The sequence below is a fragment of the Podarcis vaucheri genome (genome assembly GCF_965113315.1).
Source record: "Podarcis vaucheri genome assembly, chromosome: 5".
Taxonomy (NCBI): Eukaryota; Metazoa; Chordata; class Lepidosauria; order Squamata; family Lacertidae; genus Podarcis; species Podarcis vaucheri.
The window spans coordinates 101495603-101517122 of record NC_138763.1 but is presented as its reverse complement, the minus strand read 5'-3'; the positions used below and the strand labels follow the sequence as shown (position 1 = coordinate 101517122).

Below are 21520 nucleotides of genomic sequence, written 5' to 3'. Positions count from 1 at the left end.
GCTGCAGGAGCTTTCTCCTACAAGTTGGATGGCCATCTGCTATGGATGCTTTAGTTGAGATTCCTGAATTGCAGGGAGTTGGACTAGATGACCCCTTCCAACTCTACAATTCTGGGATTTTGTGACCGGGAAACCATCTGGACCTGGCACCTGCCCATTCTTTATTCGCTTAACAATGCTTCTCATTTCTTCCACCTTCAGTGTCTCAGCAAGGTAATCTGCCTGATCTAAGGAGAGCAGGCCAAACTAGGAAGAAAACCCATCATCTCTGGTGCCCAACAGGGCCTCCAGCGTTGATGTAAAGCAGAATACAGTGGTGCCCCGCAAGACGAATGCCTCGCAAGACAGAAAACTCGCTAGACGAAAGAGTTTTCCGTTTTGGAGGTGCTTCGCAAAGCGAATTTCCTATGGGCTTGCTTCGCAAGAGGACAATGTCTTGCGAGTTCCTGCTGGTTTTTTCCCCTTTCCCCCCCTTTTTCTAAGCCGCTAAGCCGCTTATCAGCTGATCCGATCAACAGATAAGCCGCTAATAGCGCTAATCCGCTAATCCTTCAATGGGCTTGCTTCGCAAGACGAAAAAACCGCTAGACAAAGAGAATCACAGAACGGATTCTTTTCATCTTGCGAGGCACCACTGTATAAGTTCTGGAACTAGAGATTCATTATCTGTGGGCATGGTGTAATTCTTGTCTTGATCACCCTTAATTATAGGGACGCAGCTCCTAGTCTGTTGTTGACTTAGAGGGTAGGCCAACAGCAGGCTGGGCGTCTGTCCTCTTTCCCTTAGCACTGCTTTAAGTAGGCCAGGGGGAAGTCAGCCTTCGAGGCAAAGGGCAAATTCCAATCACACACAACTGAGCTCTGCATGCAGCTGTCATGGGCTGGCTGGACGCAGAGGAGTGGTGGGAGGCATCAGCTGGGGAACCCCCAGAGGAAGAAGGGCCCAGGGACTGGTGGTGGGACAGTGATGAGTGATCAGAGGGAGCAGACTGGGAGGAAGAGGTGTCAGAAGCAGAAGAGGCAACAGGGTTTAGTGGGCAGGAAGAGTCTATGGCAGAGAGTAGTGCAGAATCAGAGGCCGGGGAGGAGTGGGGCCAATAGGCAGAGATGAAGCAGGCTGCTGAAGAATCCAGGGAATCTCCTTGTCCTGCTGTGACCATCTCCCTTCTTTCCTGGTCTGAGGTATGAAGCGGGCAGAGCAGAGATAGACAAGGTGTCAGAGACTCAGGCTGGATCTTGACACATCAAAAAAGCGTTTCAGGAAAACGTGTTGTAGAGAAAGCCACACCTCCAGTGGAGCAGAGGGGGAAGGGAGTAGTCAAGTGAAGGGAGGGCTCAAAGATGCTACTGAGAGCCCAAGCACCTCCCCTAGCTCTGCCGGCCAGGAGGCACACACGCCGTTTCTGTCGCCCGTAAGGAGGGGAGGTGGAGATTTGGGGTGTCTAAGTTCTTGTGCTGGGGGAGAAACCAGAAGGGGGCACTCCCGGAATCTGCAAGTGACTAAGACAGACATGAACTTTGGGGTTCTGCACTGTAAATAGTTTGCACCAATAAAAACCTGCAAACGACAGGCCAGAGTCATGAGCAACCACTTCCCCACCTGACACCCTGCTTCCAACACCTGCCCTGACAGCTCTTTGGACAATATTAAACTACAGTTTAAACCTTTAATGAAAGCTGTCTTCTACTAGCAGTCAGGGTTTAGAATACCTTTCTGACAGTAAAAGCTGTTTGACAGTAGGACGGATGCCCTCAGGAGGTGGTGGCCTCTCCTTCCCTGGAGGTTTTTAAGCAGAGGTTGAGTGGCCATCTGTCAGGGATGCTTTAGCTGAGATTCCTGAATTGCAGAGGGTTGGACTAGATGATCCTGGGGGCTCCTTCCAACTGTACAGTTCTATGATACTGTGATTCCTTGAGGCGTAAACTGTTGCAGGTCAATTTCTTGACTAGTCTTCGTTTTCTTTCTACGCAATGTCACGGCCCCCCATTAAGGCCTTACCAGTCTCTCATTCTGTCAGCAGAAAAGCCACAGAACCCTCATTCAGTTCTACAAGCACCCTTGCCATTTGTGAGGGAAAATGTGGGTCATTCAGCAGAGAAGTGTCCAGGTGTCAGGTCTTAGATTTTGCAAGGATTGGAGGGAGACAGAAAAATAGGCATGGCCCACAATTACTATTGCACCAACTCTGGAGTCCACAAAAAGAATGAACATGGAATCAGGAAAATAATAATCTAACTTAAAGCAGTTCTGGTGGACAGACAACAGGAAGGAATAGTCACACCTGATAGTATTTACTTACAGTGCAACACTAATTCATTTAAATATACCTTCAGATATTGATGAATGCAGTATCAGCAATGGGAGCTGTGACTATGGATGCCTCAATACAATGGGAAGTTACGAATGTGTATGTCCATTGGGGAAGAAGCTACACTGGAATAAAAAGGATTGTATTGGTAGGTAACATTTTGGAACAGGGCACCTTCCTCTTTTTTCACTTCTTTCACTGATGAGCAGCTTATTGATATATTAAATATATAAAATTGCATGTCAGAAAACTCCAAGGGCAACAGATGTAATGTTACCCTGATTAGGAAACCCAGTCCTTGCAATTCTGTAATTTTAGATAACACAATTTGAGAAAGATATTTCTGAGGAGTCTACTAGTTTAAATAGTTAATTAACCCTCAGTGAGTTAGGGACTTCCCCTGCATGTGAAGACAGGCTGTGGCGGATTGAGTCAAGAGTCCAGTGAGACCGGATCGCCTCCCACAGCCCCCGGCAAGAGCTACCTCTGCTTGAACTTCTCTCCTTTTTTTTCCTCGGCTTGGTTGGCTTGACGGCGTGGCCCAGCCTAGTTTGAGGGCGCTCAAAAAAAAGCTCAACAACTTTCTGCTCCCCCCTCCGATTGTCCAGATTTTCACTTCTGTTTTCTTAATTTTGGTTTCAAAAAAACAGGAGTTGTTTTATACGTGGAAATATATGGTAATTTTAGTTCTCTGTCTGTACAATAATCTCCAAGCCTAGACAGTTGTCTTTCTAGACCTAACTGTGTAAAACAAGAACCATATTGTCTGTATATAAAAGAACAGAAGGTCTTAGGAGGTCCAGTTGTAGAGATTCAGCCTTAGAATTATAGCTGTGAGAAAAAGGTTGAAGCGCATGGGAATCAGAATGCATTTTTGTTTAACTCCTTCTTTTGTTGGAATTGTATTTGTCAAAAGAGCCTGAGAGTCCTACTCTGATTTTAGCAGAAGTATTGCTAGAAAGCTCATGGAGCAGATGCAAAAGATGTTTATATCATCCCACAAAAGATGTTTTAAGGTCCTTAATACATTGTTGGGTAAGACTTGGTTACAATGGCGTAGCGTGGGGGGTGCAGGGGGGGCCGGCCGCACCGGGTGCAACATCTGGGGGTTAGGGTTAGGGGGCGCAAATCCACGGGTTAGGGGGCGCAAATCCACGGGTTAGGGGGCGCAAATTACTTGCCTTGCCCCGGGTGCTGACAACCCACGCTACGCCACTGCTTGGTTAAGAGTTTGTGTCAAACTTGAAACCAATTGCCGAGTTGAAAAGGATAATGAAAACATTCACAATTTTAAGTAGCTTTAATACCCTGTATCAGTTTGTGTCTATTAAATTCCATTGCCTGAGGATACAGGTGACAGTTTCTGGTTGGTTCTCAAAAATGCATATCACTTTTTAATGCACACACGTGTTAAGATTTGAAATGGAAATGTGTTATACCGTCTTGTATCCAGGGTTGATTGGCTTCAACATTAATTTTTGTATTTATGAGGTGGCTTTATGAAGGAGGAGATCATCCCAACCCTCAAGCGAAGGCCTCAGGCTTACTTCCACCCTCTGCTTATCCCTTCCTCTGCTTCCCACTCCAGTCTGAAAAATGAATGAGCTTAACTGGAGGATCCCGCAGACGTTATCTGAACCAGTGATTTCCTGTTTCTTCTTCCTCAGAGATGGTGAAATGCCTTCCGAATGCCAAGCCACCTCCAAAGGCCCAGTTGGTCTGCAGCAAATTGGGAGGGATGGAAAGCTGTTTCTTATCATGTCCATCCAATACGCTTTTTGTCCCAGGTTGGTATTAAAGAGCATATTGTTTTTCTTAAATTCCATTCCTGGCTTTATTGAAGTCCAAAGAAGGTAAAAAAATAAAAATATGCTGAAGGAAGGTCTTTTTAGATTAGTCTTTATTTGCATGGGAAAACAACAGATAAGTCCCACCCACATAATTGATCAAGGTGCTGTTTGGATGGTAATGCCCATCAATCAATAAATAAAAGTTCTGAGCAATGGACAAAGGTTGGTCTTAACTCAGATGAGCAAATGAAAGAAAGGCCTTCCACCATCTCAGTATATTTCGTGGTGTGTTCTTCTTTTCTTTTCCTCAGACACAGAGAATAGTTATTCAGTAAGCTGTGGAGTGCCAGGGCAGCAAGGCAAGTCGCTTCAGAAACGCAATAGCACTCTTCCTAGCTGTGCAGGTAAGTATTACTCCATAGAATCTGGTGATAGATGTAACTCCCAAACACCCATTGTCCTGATATGATCTTACAATGGTGCCTCGCAAGACGAAAGGAATCCGTTCTGTGATTCTCTTCGTCTAGCGCAGGGGTCTGCAACCCGCGGCTCCGGAGCCGCATGTGGCTCTTTTACACCTTTGCCGTGGCTCCGGGGCTGATACTAGCAAGGGGAGGAGGCGCATTGTGCGCCCCGACACTCCCCACTGTGGCGGGCGCTGTACTGGCTGTGACGTCGCATGGGGGCGGTACGTGTGTTAGTCACACACCGTCCTGACGTCACCTTCCCACCCGCCCGCTCACTACATTGTAAGGGGGCATGTACGCTGGTCACTGTTTTGAAGGGGAGTGAAGAACAAACACACACTCACACACAAAGGTAACTTGTTAATTTAACGTTTATTTCTATGAGGAGGAGTAATTTGGAGGGGTCAAACAAAGAAATAATAATAAAAAGTGACAAAAAAGTTATTTTTATAATGACGAGTTTTGCGGCTCCCAGTTTTTTTTTCTTCGGAAACGGGTCCAAGTGGCTCTTTTTATCTTAAAGGTTGCAGACCTGGTCTAGCGGTTTTTTTCATCTTGCGAAGCAAGCCCATTGAAGGATTAGCGGATTAGCGCTATTAGCGGCTTTTAGCGGCTTCTAGCGGTTTATCTGCTGATTGGATCAGCTGATAAGCGGCTTAGCACTATTAGCGGCTTTTAGCGGCTTTTAGCTGCTTTTAGCGGCTTATCTGCTGATCGGATCAGCTTATAAGCGGCTTAGCGGCTTAGAAAAAGGGGGGGAGGGGAAAAAACCCAGCAGGAACTGGCAAGACATTGTCGTCTTGCGAAACAAGCCCATAGGAGATTCGTTTTGCGAAGCACCTCCAAAACGGAAAACTCTTTCGTCTAGCGAGTTTTCCGTCTTGCGAGGCATTCGTCTTGCGGGGCACCACTGTATTTATATCTTCTTCCATTATGTGTACAGTGGCACCTTGGGTTACAGATTCTTCAGGTTACATATGCTTCAGGTTACATACGCTTCAGGTTACAGACTTCGCTAACCCAGAAATATTACCTCAGGTTAAGAACTTTGCTTCAGGATGAGAACAGAAATCATGCTCCGGCAGCAGCAGGAGGCCCCATTAGCTAAAGTGGTGCTTAAGAACAGTTTCAGGTTAAGAACGGACCTCCGGAACGAATTAAGTTCTTAACCCGAGGTACCACTGTAGCTACTTTCTTGTATCTCATCATCACGCCACTCATACTAACCATCCCAGGGCTCTCAACCGCTGCCACAGCGGAAAGTGTCCTTTCTTCTATGGGATCAAAATGAGCAGATAACAGCAAAGGGGCGATCAGAACAAGGGCCACTAACTGACAGCTGATTCAGGTCTTTAAATTGTGCTCTTATATCAAATTTCCTTTTCTGCGTATACTGTAATGTTTTACTGTTGCTGTGGCCATTGGCTAATGCGAACAAAGTTTTATCTTATCTTATATATGGTTAACCTGAGGTACCACTGTAATTATACAGAAAGGATGGGAACCACTGGCTTGAAAAGTTGCTTAGCCTCCAGGATTCCCCTTCTGGCTCCCAGCACAACCTTTGACTCCAGCCCTCCTCACCCTTGCTGTCAACTTTGGCTGCATTTCCCCATGTGACCTGAGACAGAGGAAAAGGGCTCTTTATCACCATCTTCACCATCACCATTTTATTAGTTGAAACGATCCTCAAGGCAGCTTACAACGTGGAAAGATTCACATAATTACAATGGTAGTCATAAGCTATAAATAGAACATCAAAAGGTACACAAGCAAATTGGACAATTCCCACATAAATAATAGGATCCAAAAATAAAGATCACAAAAAATTAATAACAGCAACAAACTCCACTAAGCAACGCCCCAGCCCAAGAGTCTGTTCAGCAGCCTGATACAGTGGTGCCTCGCAAGACGAAATTAATTCGTTCCGCAAGTTTTGTCGTCTAGCGAATTTTTCGTCTTGCAAATCACGAAATCCCATAGGAATGCATTGAAAATCAATTAATGCGTTCCTATGGTCAAAAAAAGTCCAAACAAAGCCAAATTTGGTACAACAACAGTTTATTAACTGCTCTTTAAAGTCACACATACTGTAAAGAGCAGTTCAAAAATTGAAGGGAAAATAAATTAACTTTATAAACATGACAGAAAAACATTTAAAAATCAACAAAGTGTACAGTACATTTTCTAAGACTCTGGGGGACCACTCGAAGAAGGCTCCTCTTCCACTCTTTGCTTCTTGGTCAAGAACCTGTCCATAGTCTGCTGCTTCATCCGCCTTTTCAGCAGCTCCCTGAAAGGCGACATGACCCTCGTATCATAAAAGTTCCCAACGTCATGTGCCACATGCTTCTCAGGGTGGTGTAGATCTGCAAAAGTCTGCACCTCCTTCCACTTCAGGCAAATGTCCCTCAGTTTTTCGGAGGACAGCCGTTCCTCAGTTGCTTCCTCCTCTTCCAGTGAGGCCTGCTCCTGCGCAGCCTCTGCCTGCAGTTCGACCAGCTCCACGGTGGTCAGCTCGTCGTCGTGCTCCTCCACCAGCTCGCAGACGTCCTCCTCCGTGACCTCCAGGCCCATGGTCCTCCCCAAGGCAACAATGTCCTGCACCACTGTTGACTCTGGTGCATCAGAGTCACTTGGTGCCAAACAGTCCGGCCACAGGCTGCGCCAAGCGCAATTCAAATTTCTCTGGCTGATCCCTTTCCAGGCCGTGTTGACCATCTTCAAGCAGGTGACGATGTCGAAGTGGTCCTTCCAGAATTCCCGCAGGGTGATGGTGGTGCAGTCAGTCACCTCGAAGCATCGCCTGAAAAGCTCCTTGGTGTAGAGTTTTTTGAAATTGGCGATGATCTGCTGATCCATCGGCTGGAGCAGTGGCGTGGTGTTAGGAGGCAGGAACATGATGTTGATGAAGCTGAACTCCTCCAACAAGTCCAACTCAAGGCCTTTAGGATGAGCAGGAGCATTGTCCATCAGAAGCAAAGCCTTCAGCGGCAGGTCGTTGTCCAGCAGGTACTGCTTGACAGCAGGGCCAAAAGCAAGATTGACCCAGTCCACAAACAGCACACGTGTGACCCAAGCCTTGCTGTTGGATCGCCACATGACACTCAGCCGCTCCTTGTTGATCTTGTGTCTCTTGAAGGCCTGTGGGTTCTCCGAGTGGTACACCAGCAGGAGCTTGATCTTCAGGTCGCCGCTTGCGTTGGCACAGAAGAGCAGGGTCAGACGGTCCTTCATGGGCTTGTGGCCAGGCAACTTGGCCTCCTCCTGTGTGATGAAAGTCCTTTTGGGCATCCTCTTCCAAAACAGCCCGGTCTCGTCGCAGTTGAAGACCTGCTGTGGAACGTAGCCCTCCGTCTTCACAACCTCCAGGAACTCCGCTGCAAAGTCTTCAGCCGCAGGAACATCAGAACTGGCAGCCTCTCCATGCCTGACCACGCTGTGGATGCCAGATCTTGTCTTGAACCGTTCAAACCAACCTCTGCTTGCCTTGAAGTCTTCTGGCTCGGCTGAGGTTCCTGGCTGCTCCCGGATGAGGTCAGCGTGCAAGGCCTTGGCCTTCTCACAAATGACGGCCTCAGACACTGTGTCCCCTGCACGCTGCTTCTCTTCTATCCAGATGAGCAGCAACTTCTCGACCTCCTCCAGAACAGCTGGGCGGTTCTTCACGATCCTGGTGACTCCCTTGGCTGCATCAGTCGCCAGGATCTTCTCCCTCATCTTCAGGATGGTCCCGATGGTTGATGGATTCCTCCCGTACTCCCTGGCGATGTCCGTCACACGCATTCCGCCGTCGTGCTTCCGGATGATCTCCTTCTTCATTTCCAGCATCACCTTCTCCTTCTTCTTCTCGCCGGCCACCGCAGCAGCAGTCTTCTTGGGTCCCATGACAGCACAGCTCTTACCTTCATAAACTCAGAAAAAGAAAAAAAAAAACAGTGATGTGCTTCAAATCCAAAAAATTCAAAAGCACCCAGCCACCCACCACACAGAAATTAAAACCCAGAACCAAGGCCTTGAATCCCAAGCACCCCAATCCAAAATCCAAAAACCCCCCAAAAAAGTTTTAAAAGTTTAACTTACCAAATGGATGCAATAGAAGTTCTGGAAAAGCTTCAACAATCAATCACCGAAGTCTTCAGAAACCTCAAATGGCTGCAAAATAAGTTTTGGAAAAGCTTCAAAAATCACCAATGTCTTCAAAAACCTCAACTGCTCCCACAGACACCCACCCACCCACAACACAGAAATTGCAAACCCCTCCCCAACTGCTCCCCCAGCCCCTCCCCAACTGCTGCAAACCCCTCCCCAACTGTTCCCCCACCCAGACAAAAAAAAATTCAAAAAATAACAACATGGCCCAATGGTCCCAGATTCCTGCAGAAACCTCTCCAACTGTTCCCCCAGCCAGCCAGCACTCAGAAATTCAAACTCAGAAAAAAAAATTTGAAAAAAAACCAACCTTGCCCAATGGTCACAGAAAATCATAAAAATTCCCAAAAAGGCCCACAAGCCCACAGATTCCTGCAGAAACCTCCCCAACTGTTCCCCCAGCCAGCCAGCACTCAGAAATTCAAACTCAGAAAAATTTTCAAAAAAAAACACCCTTGCCCAATGGTCACAGAAAATCATAAAAATTCCCAAAAAAGGCCCACAAGCTCCCAGATTATCGCAACCCCCCCCCACAACACCAAGTCCTTGAATCCCAAACACCCCAACCCAAAATCCAAAACCCCCCAAAAAAGTTTTAAAAGTTTAACTTACCAAATGGATGCAAGAGAGGTTCTGGAAAAGTTTTGAAAAAGCTTCAAAAGTGAGCAAAGTCTGAGAAAAGGCTACCAAACCACGTGCTAGCAGTTGCTCCTCGAAGTCAAGTCGCAACTGCAGCTGTTCAAGCTAAGCACCCTTGGTTTTAACGGTTTTTAGACAAAGGAAACAAAGTCGCAAGACGTTTTCGTCTTGCGAAGCAAGCCCATAGGGAGATTCGTCTTGCGAGGCAAATCGAAAACGGAAAAACCTTTCGTCTAGCGAGTTTTTTGTCTTGCGAGGCATTCGTCTTGCGGGGCATCACTGTATTTTGTAGCTGGAGTCACGGCCCACCCAAGCCAGGTGGGAAAATTATTGTTATTATTTATTGAATTAATATACCGCCCTATACCAGGAGGTCTCAGGGCAGTTCACAGAATAAAATCAAAATATAAAACCACAAAATACATAGTCAAAATACAAACAGCAACCCAATAACCCCCCCCCAAAAAAAACCCCACATTTTAAAAGGACATAAAAGGCCTGCAAGGCAGGAAACTGGTCTTCCAGACTCATAGCCAAGGTTATTATTATTGTATTATTATTTATGTAGGTGTCTATCATCCTTCATTCGCAGATCTCAGGCAGTTCACAACATCAATTTACAATATAAAAAAACCACAAAATACATAGTAAAAATAAGAACAACAACAACCAATAATCCCTCTTCCCCGAGTGTCTTTGCAGTCTTCCATATTGTGATTTATTCTGATATTTCAGAAGAGGTGGAGCATTTTTCAGCTACTTTTAGAACCCTCTTCCATTTTCCATCCCCTGCATCTAATTGTACTCCAGCTAGGAATTATTCTTCATGCAGCAAAGTAGTCTCTCTAACTCCATTATCTGTGGTAGGAAACCTGTGAAGTAATTCAAGACAGCTTATATCTTGTTTAATCTGCAAAAAACTAAATATCCAGGCCTGTCTTCAGGTTATCTTAAAAATACAGCACGACTGAAAAAGTTTTAATTTTATTTCTCTAGACATATTAGTACCACCCATCAAGCAGAAAGCTCGTTTTAAAATCAAGGATGCAAAATGTCACTTAAGACCTCGCAGCAAAGAAAAAATTAAAGATGTTGGAAATCAGCAGGCTGTTATAGGTATGTGGGGTCCGTGAGCAGAAAATTCCGTGCTGGTTTTTCTCTATTTGGCAAATAAATAAGAGGGTGGGCAGTAACTTTTGAGCTACATCTGCAGCTCATCTTTTCACCTTTTGGATGTGATTGGTGATTTACCATGATTTACTATGTCAAGTGCTTGTTTTGTTGGAGGGCCTTTGTAAATATATGTCATTGCTGGGGGAGGGGGCTGAGCAATGCAGTGGTGGAGAAAGGGGGTGCGGGGAGTGTGGGACGCCCCAGGTGTCATCACTGAGGGGGGGGTGACAAAATGACAAAAATATGAGTCTTTAAAAATTAAAAATTGGGCTGACGAAATTTTTTAGTTCAGTCAACAAACGTAACGAACCGCGGCTGGCGCTGGGCACCACACTGCGGGGGCCGGCACTTAACGCAGGGGCTGCAGCATGCCCAAGCCACATGTCTCTCCTGGGGGGGACGTGGTGGCTTCGACGCCTGCAGGCTGGGTGCTGCATGAAACGGCAGCGTGGGGCTTACGTACGGCTGCCCAGCCTCTCCCTCAGCCACCCTACAGCTGAGGGGGAGGCAGCGGAGAGACTCCACGCAGCACACCACACCCCCAGGGGTGGTTCGCCTCGCCCCCATGGGCGGCTCACCCTGCCCCCGGCTGCAGGACGCGCGCACCGCACCAGGCACCCAAGCAGCTGGTTACACCGCTGGGGCAATGTATTGATACACCGTCCAGGACCAGTATTGCAATGGCAGCTTCACCTGGCGGGATATCACAAGGGAAACCAATGCCGCTCCTAAATCCAGCGCCTCTTTCGACATTGGGCCGCTGGAAGCAGAGGAGCTCAGGAACAGTGGCTCTGCAAAGGAAGGAGCAAGCCGTATTGCCAGGCTGAGTTCTATTTTAGTAGTAGGCGTAAAGCTTCTTTTGGGGCATTCGCTGAATAAGCGGACGTTCCAGATACCTGAGGTTTTGATAATGAAGATTCTGCTGCGCAGGTGTTACTGCTGCAACTGCAGCCATGCTACTTTGCCCCTTGATTTCTTTTCCATGTTGCTTCTGTTTTGCAAAGGAGGTCAATTCCCCTGTACAGACAACTGCCAGGTAACCTTTGTGAACCTCAAGTGCGACTCCTCCAAGAAGAAACGCCGAGGCCGGAAATCGCCGTCCAAGGAAGTGTCCCACATCACAGCTGAGTTTGAAATGGAGATGAAGTCAGAAGAAGTCTCAGGTTTGTGAAAGACCATCTCCGTTTAGCATATGTTGCACTTTTAAAAAATTGCCTGCCTGCATTAGCAACAACAAAAAAGAATTACTTCTGTGGCAGATTCACTCTAAACATGCAATGTTATTATGATGATTATGACTATTATTTATAATATACTGTGTGGCATGCTTTTTTTTAACAAACATTTTGCACCCTCTGCGGGAGCTCTTACTAGTAAAGGATGAACTATCCTGGTTCTAGGGTGGAGATTTGCCCCAAGCTGCAACGTTATTCCCCTTTTCATTTTCCCTTAATCTTGGATGGCAACCTTTGACTTCTATGGAGTAAAGGGGTCTGCTGTTGGACATGGGTGAGAGAGCAGGACTAAACCTGGTCCTTGCCCCCTGGTAACACCCCCCCCCCCGGGAATAAAGCCTCCTCCTAAATCTATAATAGTTCCATCCTCGCTCCTTGGTCACACTAGACGGTGCTTTTCTGTGGCAAGATTTACATACTCTAAATCATGGGTACGCAAACTAAGGTCCACGGGCTGGATCAGGCCCAATTGCCTTCTGGATCCGGCCTGTGGACAGTCCGGAAATCGCTGAGTGGATCACCAGCGCACACGTTCTTTCCCTCTCCCTCCCTCTCCCTCACTGCGGCACCACCGCCTCCCTCCCTCCTCCTGGCTTCTTCCCGCCCTGCCTAGAGGAGGAAGGGGGCTGGGCTTTGTTGGTGCCAGCAGCAGCAGCAGCACTCGAGCGGCCGCCATTTTAAGCAGCCCCTCTCCAGAGCCCTTTCACACGCTGCTCATCGTCCTGCCACCAGCCCCTGCCGCTCACAAGACACAAGTAAACGGCCACCAGGGCTCGTGGGGCTATTGCATAATTCCCCCCCCCCAAAAAAAATATAGTCTGAGGGACAGTGGACTGGCCCCCTGCTGAAAAAGCTTGCAGGCCCCTGCTCTAAATAGAAATGCCCCTCTTGTGTTCCTTTATGATTGCTGCTGCGGTTGTAACTTGCTGATGCTGCAGTGACAGATTCTTTCTTTATTTAAACTATTAGCCACTCTTAAATCTTACCTCTCAGAGCAGCATTCAGCATAAGATATTAGAAAAATGAATGCAATAACACAGCAACAAATTGTCCAGGGTGATTAATAGTCCCATAATAAATAAGTATAAACGGGCAAAGCACCAGCTTTAAATCCTAGGCATTTTTTAAATTAAAGAACACCAAAGGGAGGCTAAATGACAGCGCTAGGCTAGCCTCTCTAAGAATGAAGTTCCACAAACCAGGCGTCAGAGTTGAAAAGGCCCCATCTCTTGTCACACACTCCCCTCTTATTTCAGGTCGGCATAGTTAGCAGGGTCTGTGATGTCATTGAAGGAAAAGGTCTAAGAAATCATTTTGTCTCATCATCTGACAGTTGAGCCTGATTCACACATGAAGCCTCCCACAGAACTTAATAATATAACAGGATGGACAAAACTCAGCCTTGTCAGACATTTCTGGGAGTGGTTCCCCTTATGGTGTTTCTGTATTTCCTTATCAGGATAATCCAACCATTGCTGCTGCAGAGACATCTAACATACTTTAATTATTGTGCCTGTTTATTTCTCCCAAGTCATACTGTTCTAAATCTGGATTTGGTTTGGTTTCTTTACTGTTTCTCCACTTAGACACCTGCAATGTCGACTGTTTGAGGAAAAGGATGGAGCAGAAGCTACAGTCGGCAATCAAAACCTTGAGGAAATCTATTAACAAACAGCAATTTTACATTCAGTTTTCGGGGACAGAGTATGAAGTGGCTCAGAGAGCAGCGAAAGTTGTTGCTGAAGGACATGACGCCTGTAGTACAGGACAAGTGCAGCAGGACGGAAAATGCGGTAAGACCCAAGTAAAATGCTACAAGCCCAAGCACAGAAACATACTCTGTTACAACCTTCGAAGGTATGGAGGCTGGAAGCTAGGAGGAAAAAAAGCCTGGTATAGGAGTCCAAACTCTGGGCTAGCAGGCAGAACAGTATAGAGGGCTGGAGAGGCTTTGTGTGTTACCAGGAAGGAGCACATTGCAAACTCAGTATTGAAATGCTTCACCTACCATATTGTAATTTAAGAAAGAAGATTCAGAGCTTACTTGTAATGTTAGTAGTGATGCTTTGTGATAACATCTAAGAGTTTGGCCTAGAGATTGCAGTGTCTTGTTGGCCTCCCTAGTAGTGCTGTGAAGACAAATCAAAATACTAGAATAAAGGTACTTAATATAGATTCCATTTTTATTTTCCCAGTTACCTGCAGCACAGGCACCTATTATAGTGGAGAACATAATCAGTGCATTCCTTGCTCACCAGGAACATACCAAGACACGGAAGGTCAACTTTCCTGTGAACCTTGCCCAAGCAATGATGGACAGGGAGTAGCAGGTGCACGGAATGTGTCAGAATGTGGAGGCAAGTTTACTTTGATTCTACATGTTGCATGCAGGAGTTGGGTATCAAGGCTGAGAACAGGGAGAGAAGGAAATCTGTGGTGCGCCCCATTGCCAGCGTGCCATTTCAGCTTGTCTGCTTCAGGTAGACAGTAGCAGGTCAGAAGATTCTGGGATGTGTTCTTGGGTAGCCTTGCCAACCTAGTTCTCATTTCACTGGTGTGTCAAAGCTGTGTCTGGGCTGCATCACTTTAGGCTACTCCATACATACAAACAAACTCTTTCCATGTAGAAAATAACCTGATGTTCAGAATCGGTGTGGGGAAAGTCTGGGACTTCCCAGAAACTTCTCTCATAATCAAGAATATGATGACATCAAAAGGCCTGTGAAACTGCCACCTCCCTCTAAGCATGGGGAGCAATTACAATGTTGTGTGCACAAAAAAGCTTGGGAATCAGGATATTTCGTCATTAATCTGGAAAAGATTAATTGTAAGTCCACTTTCAGTCTGAACTGATACGAACTGGGCTAAGAAGGTGTGTCTTCCTGTCTCTCTGTTTATGAGGCATTTATTTATTGAGGGAGTTACTACAGACCTATTTTAGTGGCAGCATCTATTGTTATACACATATAAAATGTTGAGAGAACCCACTAAGGTTTGACTTTTTTGTCCTATTCATTCTGCACCTTGGACTTTGTATCCTAAATTCCCATTCATGAGATCAGTTCATCTGCATCTCCAATAGATGTTTGGAGGGTGGCAACGCGAGACAAGGCCTTTTCCGTACTGGCCTCCTGATTGTGCCGTGCTCTCCTCAGGGAAGCCTGCCTGGTGCCAGTTTTGTCATCTTTCCGGCACTAGGTGAATAAGTTTTTATTCTCCTGGAATCTGGGCACCATTGCTGATTGAGCTTTTGGTAGCTTCTGGTTTTAGATTACTATTTCTTTGGATGAACACTTTTACTATTTCATATTTGTAGTGTTTTATTGATTTTGTTAATGTATTTTGTATTTTTTAAATTATAAATTGCTTTAGGACACTTCTGAATGTGTGAAGTGACATATAAATATAATTAAAATAAACCCATATTGGGCATACTTAAATTCTGTTAATGTAAGTGAGAAACAGGAGTGCCAACTTGAATATAATATTGGGGGGGGGGATAAGCCCCGCCCCGCATAATCAATCACAAGACACACACTCCATTTGAATGGCAATGCCCATCAACTTTGGGGAGTCCTGGCCCCCTCAAATATTTTATAGGGGGGCAAAAGGACCTTGGCCCCTAGGAGTTGGCTCCCATGGTGAGAAACAATTAAGCACGAGCAAAACTGTCGTAATGAAATCAATGGCATCCTGCAGCTGCAATGATATGCACATCTACCTAGGAATGAGTCCCACTGGAATCAATGGGACTCACTTTTGAGCATGTCTGGGGAATTTTTGACTTTCCCGGTGCTCTTGGAGCACAGCTTCAATCATCTTTGACCACTGGCTGTGCCGGCCAAGGCTGATGGAACTAGAGTCCCACAACATCTGGAGGGCCAAACGTTCCTCAGCTCTGCTTTAAAGGATATGTGCACAGTCAGGCCGAAAAGAGCTTAACTTTGTTTAGATCATTCCTGTTTCAATAGCTACAGAGTCCACACATTCACAGACTCTGCACTGCTCACTTAATAGATTTAAGTAAGCAGAGAGTGACTGACGTTGCTGATCTCTCACCTGAGAGCTTCGACTACTAGTCCCTTAATCCTAAAGGACCACTTCCAGTTTACACCAAAGAAAGAGCAGGCAAAACTTTCGTTTCTAAATGTTTCTGATAAAAAAATATTTTTGCATTTCCGTGGAGAGGTAATAACACAGTAGAACTTCTCAATTTCTAGGGCAGTGTTCTCCTGGATATTTTTCTTCTGATGGCTTTAAACCTTGTAGACTATGTCCCCTGGGCACATATCAGTCTGAACCAGGAAGGACCCTCTGTTTTCCGTGTGGCGGGGGACTGGTGACAAAATACGAAGGCGCAATGTCGTTTCAGGACTGTGAAACAAAAGGTATGTTTTAAAGTTGACATAGGCAGCTGGGTTTCTGGGAGCTGAGTCTGCCCCTCTTGAGCTTCTCATCCTAAATATAGCCATTCCCACGGACTTTATCTTCCATTCATGCCCAGGATTTGGTCAAAATGCTTTTTAGACCCTCTTTCCCATTGTATACACAAACAGATGTTATTTGAGGGTTTTGCCCTAATGCCACCTGGCATTTTTTTTCCACACTACCATTTTTTATTTATTTTCCTCCAACTAATCCCTCTCAAAATCTAACATATTAAAGTACATGTAAAATATTACTCTTACTCTTGTCACATATATATATATATATATATATATATATATATATATATATATATATAATATTTATTATTTTTTAAAATCCTCTGTGTAACCTTTTGTGGTGAATGAAACTGCTGCCTTTATCACTTACCTTCCTCAGCCACCAATCATTCCTAGTAAAATCTCTGTTTTCTCTGTAACAGCCAGGTTAACCTGTAGGCATAAGACAAGATTTTATTTTCAAGTTGAAGGAAACTTATTTACAACAATAAATTAGCAGACTGGATATTAAAACTCAATGTGCTGGATAGTAAACAGGCATTGTTCAGTGCTTGCTTACAAGTTATTCTATCTTTGAGGCAGTATCTTCCCTCCTGAGCTAGTTTACTTCCCTAAGCAATACTATTATCAGGTTGCCCTTATCTTAACTCCTCCACAGCAACTCTATAAAAGCAGCAGCCCAAAAAATGGGTCAACAGAAGTAAGAAGACTAAAACTTTTTAGTTCAGATGGATTCATAAGAAATGCAAGGAGTTTGTCAAAATGGCACCTGCAGTTCCATTTGCCTTGTGTCCAGGTGTCAGTTTGGTTTGTTCCTCCCTGCGCTCACTGCCAGCAGCTAACCAGGAAACTCTTCTTGCAAATGATGCTGTGACTTAAGGTGATGCAGGGGGAACTCAAATGGTTCTGCTGTTTTTGACAAGACCCCTCTGCTCCTTATATGTAGCATGTAGTCCTACCCTAACATGTCTAGTGCATCATCCATTCTTTGTGTCTTCACCTGCAATATATTGAAAAAATATAACATGCCTTTATACTACACAGTTCATTGTTCTCCTGGCCACTACTACAACTCTACAACCCACAGATGTATCAGATGTCCTGTTGGAACTTATCAGCCTGAATTTGGTCAGAACTATTGCATAACCTGCCCTGGAAATACTAGCACTGATTTCGATGGCTCTACTAATATTACACACTGCAAAAGTAAGTCATATTTCCTTGTGAGCAGCTGCAGTCTATAAACTGCCAGTGCTTAAGCCTGGTCATATAGTCATAGTCTGTCTGGAAGATTTTGATTTGATTTTTTTTTTAAACAGTCTGGTGACAAACTAATCACACATAATTTAGGAAACCTGAAAGTCTGCTTTTTTGGAACTGCCCCTACATGTCAGGGACAAAACACAGAATTTAAACAGATCACTAGTTTCAACCAATCTACATATCTGGTCAGAAATTAGCTTTATTGGAAGGCACTGAGGAATGGCCTCCAACCCCTTCAGAGTAGACTGCTGGCACATCTCAAGGCGGCTTCGCCCCATAAATCCCCCTTGCTGCCCTTTGATGGCAGTCTGAAGGACCCAATTTAGCCTGATGGATGGCACTTGTGGACCCCTAGTCTGGAGCCTGGAGTGTTTAAAACTGAAACATTGCAGTCCTCTTTGTGCATACGTGTGGATTACTTGTCTATATATCTATATCTGGACACAGAAAGATAAAGGCTTTCAGAAGAGAGCATAGGCAGATTTGTACTTTTGAGATCCAGATCACAAAGTCACTCAGATAAGTTGCTGTAGTTGTTGTTATTGTTCATAATCATTTATGAGGCACTTCTTGATATGCAAAGTGAGTTACGATCTTCGTCTTTTTCATTCTCAGAGCAGGCTTATGAGGTAGGTTATAAAAATTCCCATTTTAAAAATAGGACATTGAAAAATTAATTAGGCAGCTCACAGAGTCCATAGCTCAGTTTCTTACCATTCCTTCCCCTGTAGATCGACAGTGTGGTGGAGAACTCGGGGACTACACTGGCTACATTGAGTCTCCCAACTACCCGGGAGATTACCCAGCAAATGTTGAATGTATTTGGAATATAAGCCCACCCCCAAAGAGGCGGATTCTCATAGTGGTCCCTGAGATATTTCTTCCTATTGAAGACGAGTGTGGTGATGTTTTAGTAATGAGGAAAAGTGGTAAGTTGTTCTGCTGTCCTAGAAAAGGCATGAAAACATGTACAGTCATACCTTGGTTTTTGAATAGCTTAGTTCTCAAATGTTTTGGCTCCTGAACACCTCAAACTCAGAAGTGAGTGTTCCAGTTTGTGAACTATTTTTGGAAGCCAAACATCCAGCGGGGGCTTCCGCGGCTTCCAATTGGCTGCAGGAACTTCCTGCAGCCAATCAGAAGCCGCGCTTTGGTTTCCGAACGTTTTGGAAGTCAAACGGACTTCCAGAACGGATTCCGTTCGACTTCCAAGGTACAACTCTAGTGAGAATGTACATTCATAACTAAGCCAGAAGTGAACTGAACCTATTTCAGTGCTACATGGTGGCTACTTGCAACTTGGTTGCACTGACTAGATGGAGAGCTGGCGCTAATATTTGCTATTTAAACTCAGTAAATTCTGCAGACAGGAAATTGGAGTATGCAGTCGAGAATGTTATTTAAACTACATACTCTTACACAGTTATATTTTAAAATGGCAGCTGCTCCTGATTTCTATTCCAACGGAGTGTTCCCTGGAACTGTTTCTTGCCACGTTACCTCCATGAGAACTTTTCAGATTGAACTATCGGTTACAAATTCCCCTGCTAATTCATAGCATTTCAGCCATGCACTAAGCATAGCATTACCATTGCCCAACCCCAGCTCCAAATGGATCCCCAAAGAGGGGCATGTAAAATTGTCTGTCAGTTGAGCAATTGGCATGCGCATTGGGGGCGGGGGGGGGATGTGCTTGGGGCCTGACCATCTACTGCAACAGGATGGGTTGAGCATATTCATTATTGGTGTCATCTGGTCTTATGTGTACCAGTGCCTTTGGCCTACCATCAGTTCTACAACCTTTATCAGCTTCAGGGTGGTAGGCTGTGGGTTAGAGAGCTAATCTCTAATTGGGGAAGGGTCTTAGCTCAGTGTCAGTGAACGTGTCTATATGAAGAAAGTCCAAGGTTCAGTCTCCAACACATCCAGCCAAAATGATCTCAAGGATTTAGCTGGGAGAGACCTCAGAGCTGCTGCCAGTTGGAGCTAATGGTACTGGTGGAAAGACCCAAAGGTCTCAAATGGTACAAGGCAGATTCATGTGTTCCTCTACTGAAAATTGTACCGTTTGGAATGCCTGGTGTTTAACCCTTTCCCAAAAAATCTGCTATATGTTTGTTTTTCTTTTGCAGCTTCACCCACATCTATTACTACATATGAAACTTGCCAGACCTATGAAAGACCGATAGCATTCACCTCCAGGTCACGAAAGTTGTGGATTCAGTTCAAATCAAATGAAGGAAACAGTGGCAAAGGATTCCAAGTCCCCTATGTAACATATGATGGTGAGGATTCTGCCCTTTCTCATCTCTGCAATACATGCAGGAAAGTAGTACAGAGGATAAGAATTAATCTCATATTTTCGGGGGCTTTCCTCTGCTGTTTAAACATATTGTTGGCCAAACATTCTTTTTCCCTTTCTGATTTGTTCCAGTATTTTTCAGCAATTGTATTTATTTTTCTTTATTCATTTGTTTTTATTATAGTTAATTATTTTCCATGCTGCTATATACATACCGTATTTTTCGCCCCATAGGACGCACCACCCCATAGGACGCACCTAGTTTTTTTGGGGGGGAAATAAAGGGGGGGAATTATTTTTTTTCCCCAGGCGCAAGGGCTGGCGTGTGGGAAGCCTGAGCTTCCCCCGACCCCAGCCCCCAGAACAGGCTGCCGCCCCAAGCCTTGCATGCCCGGCGGGACCTCCTGCAGGGCACGCGAGGCTTATGGACATCTGCCCGAAGCAGGGGACGGGCTCCACAGCTCGCCCCCTGCTTCGGGCGGCAGGCTGCCGCCCCAAGCCTTGCGTGCCCGGCGGGAGGTCCCACCGGGCGCGCGAGGTTTGCCGACATCTGTCCGAAGCATGGGGCATGCTACGCAACACGCCCCGTGCTTCGGGCTGCAGGCTGCTGCCCGCAAGCCTTGTGCACCCGGCGGGACCTCCCGCCGGGCACGCGAGGCTTGCGGATGTCTTCCTGAAGCCTGGAGAGCAAGAGGGGTCGGTGCGCACCTACCGCTCTCGCTCTCCAGGCTTCAGCGAAAGCCTGCATTCGCCCCATAGGACGCACCCAGATTTCCCCTTCATTTTTGGAGGGGGAAAAGTGCGTCCTATAGGGCGAAAAATACGGTAATTATTTAATAAAGGTATAAGTATATCTTCTTCTAACAACTGAAAACCTTTCAGCTACTTTTGCTTTGGTTAAGTTGTTATTGTATGAATTGATTGGATTCAATGGTTTTAGGTCTGCATTGGAATGATTTCATACCTTTTAATAGTGAAGTCATAAATTCTAATAGCAAGCAAATGAAATTCAACACATTGGCTCAATTTACATAGAAACATGCCCCCCCCCCCTTTATATATATACAAAACGTTGGGTGGAAACTTGAGAATATCTTTCTGGTGGTTTCTCCCAGGGTTAAGAACTCCTTGCCAAAGAAGACCTACCTAGACTCATCTCTGATTATTTTTTATAGCACACAAATACATTTTCAGTTAGACATGCCTTTGGCCCATAAGCTGATTTGTAAATATGTAATGATTGTTGTTTTTTATTGATGTTTTACCTGTCTTGGTTTTTTAAACTTTGTGTTGTATTGTACTTTAGAATCATAGAATTGTAGTGTTGGAAGGGACCACAAGGGTCATCTAGTCCAACCCCCTGCAGTGCAGGAATCTTTTTCTCAACATAGGGCTCAAACCCACAATCCTGAAATTAAGAGTCTTATGCTGACTGAACTATCCCAGCCACTTAAATTGTAGTTAGCCACCTTGAACAGCATTTGGTGGAAAGGCAGAATATAAAATTAACAAATAATAAATAAATGATCTGGATAAATCTCATTGGTCCTTTTTTTCATATAACACCAAACCACTGTTTATTATTATGGGATTGAGTTTCAGGTTCATGTACTCCTCTTTCTCCTTTGGCACAGCTACAAAGATGAGACGAAAGCTAATCAGAGCATTATGTTTATTATCAAACCATTATGTTTGAAGTAGGAGAATTCTGATTAAACTATGGTTTGTTAGCAAGCCCAATCATA

General features: G+C 45.2%; 1 protein-coding gene across 7 annotated transcripts in view; it reads left to right on the top strand.

The window, feature by feature from the left end:
* SCUBE1 (signal peptide, CUB domain and EGF like domain containing 1) overlaps nt 1-21520 on the top strand; it is a 181717-nt gene that overhangs the window by 157975 nt on the left and 2222 nt on the right. For 6 of the 7 annotated variants that reach the window (XM_082223069.1, XM_082223067.1, XM_082223070.1 and 3 more), the window contains 11 exons: nt 2335-2457; nt 3977-4096; nt 4411-4503; nt 10354-10473; nt 11535-11693; nt 13352-13558; nt 13961-14122; nt 15986-16153; nt 17255-17416; nt 18205-18402; nt 19606-19758. In XM_082223069.1, the coding sequence (XP_082079195.1) occupies nt 2335-2457; nt 3977-4096; nt 4411-4503; nt 10354-10473; nt 11535-11693; nt 13352-13558; nt 13961-14122; nt 15986-16153; nt 17255-17416; nt 18205-18402; nt 19606-19758 (1665 nt within the window). The remainder of the gene's footprint in view (nt 1-2334; nt 2458-3976; nt 4097-4410; nt 4504-10353; nt 10474-11534; nt 11694-13351; nt 13559-13960; nt 14123-15985; nt 16154-17254; nt 17417-18204; nt 18403-19605; nt 19759-21520) is intronic. The other variant, XM_082223068.1, reaches the window with a different exon arrangement.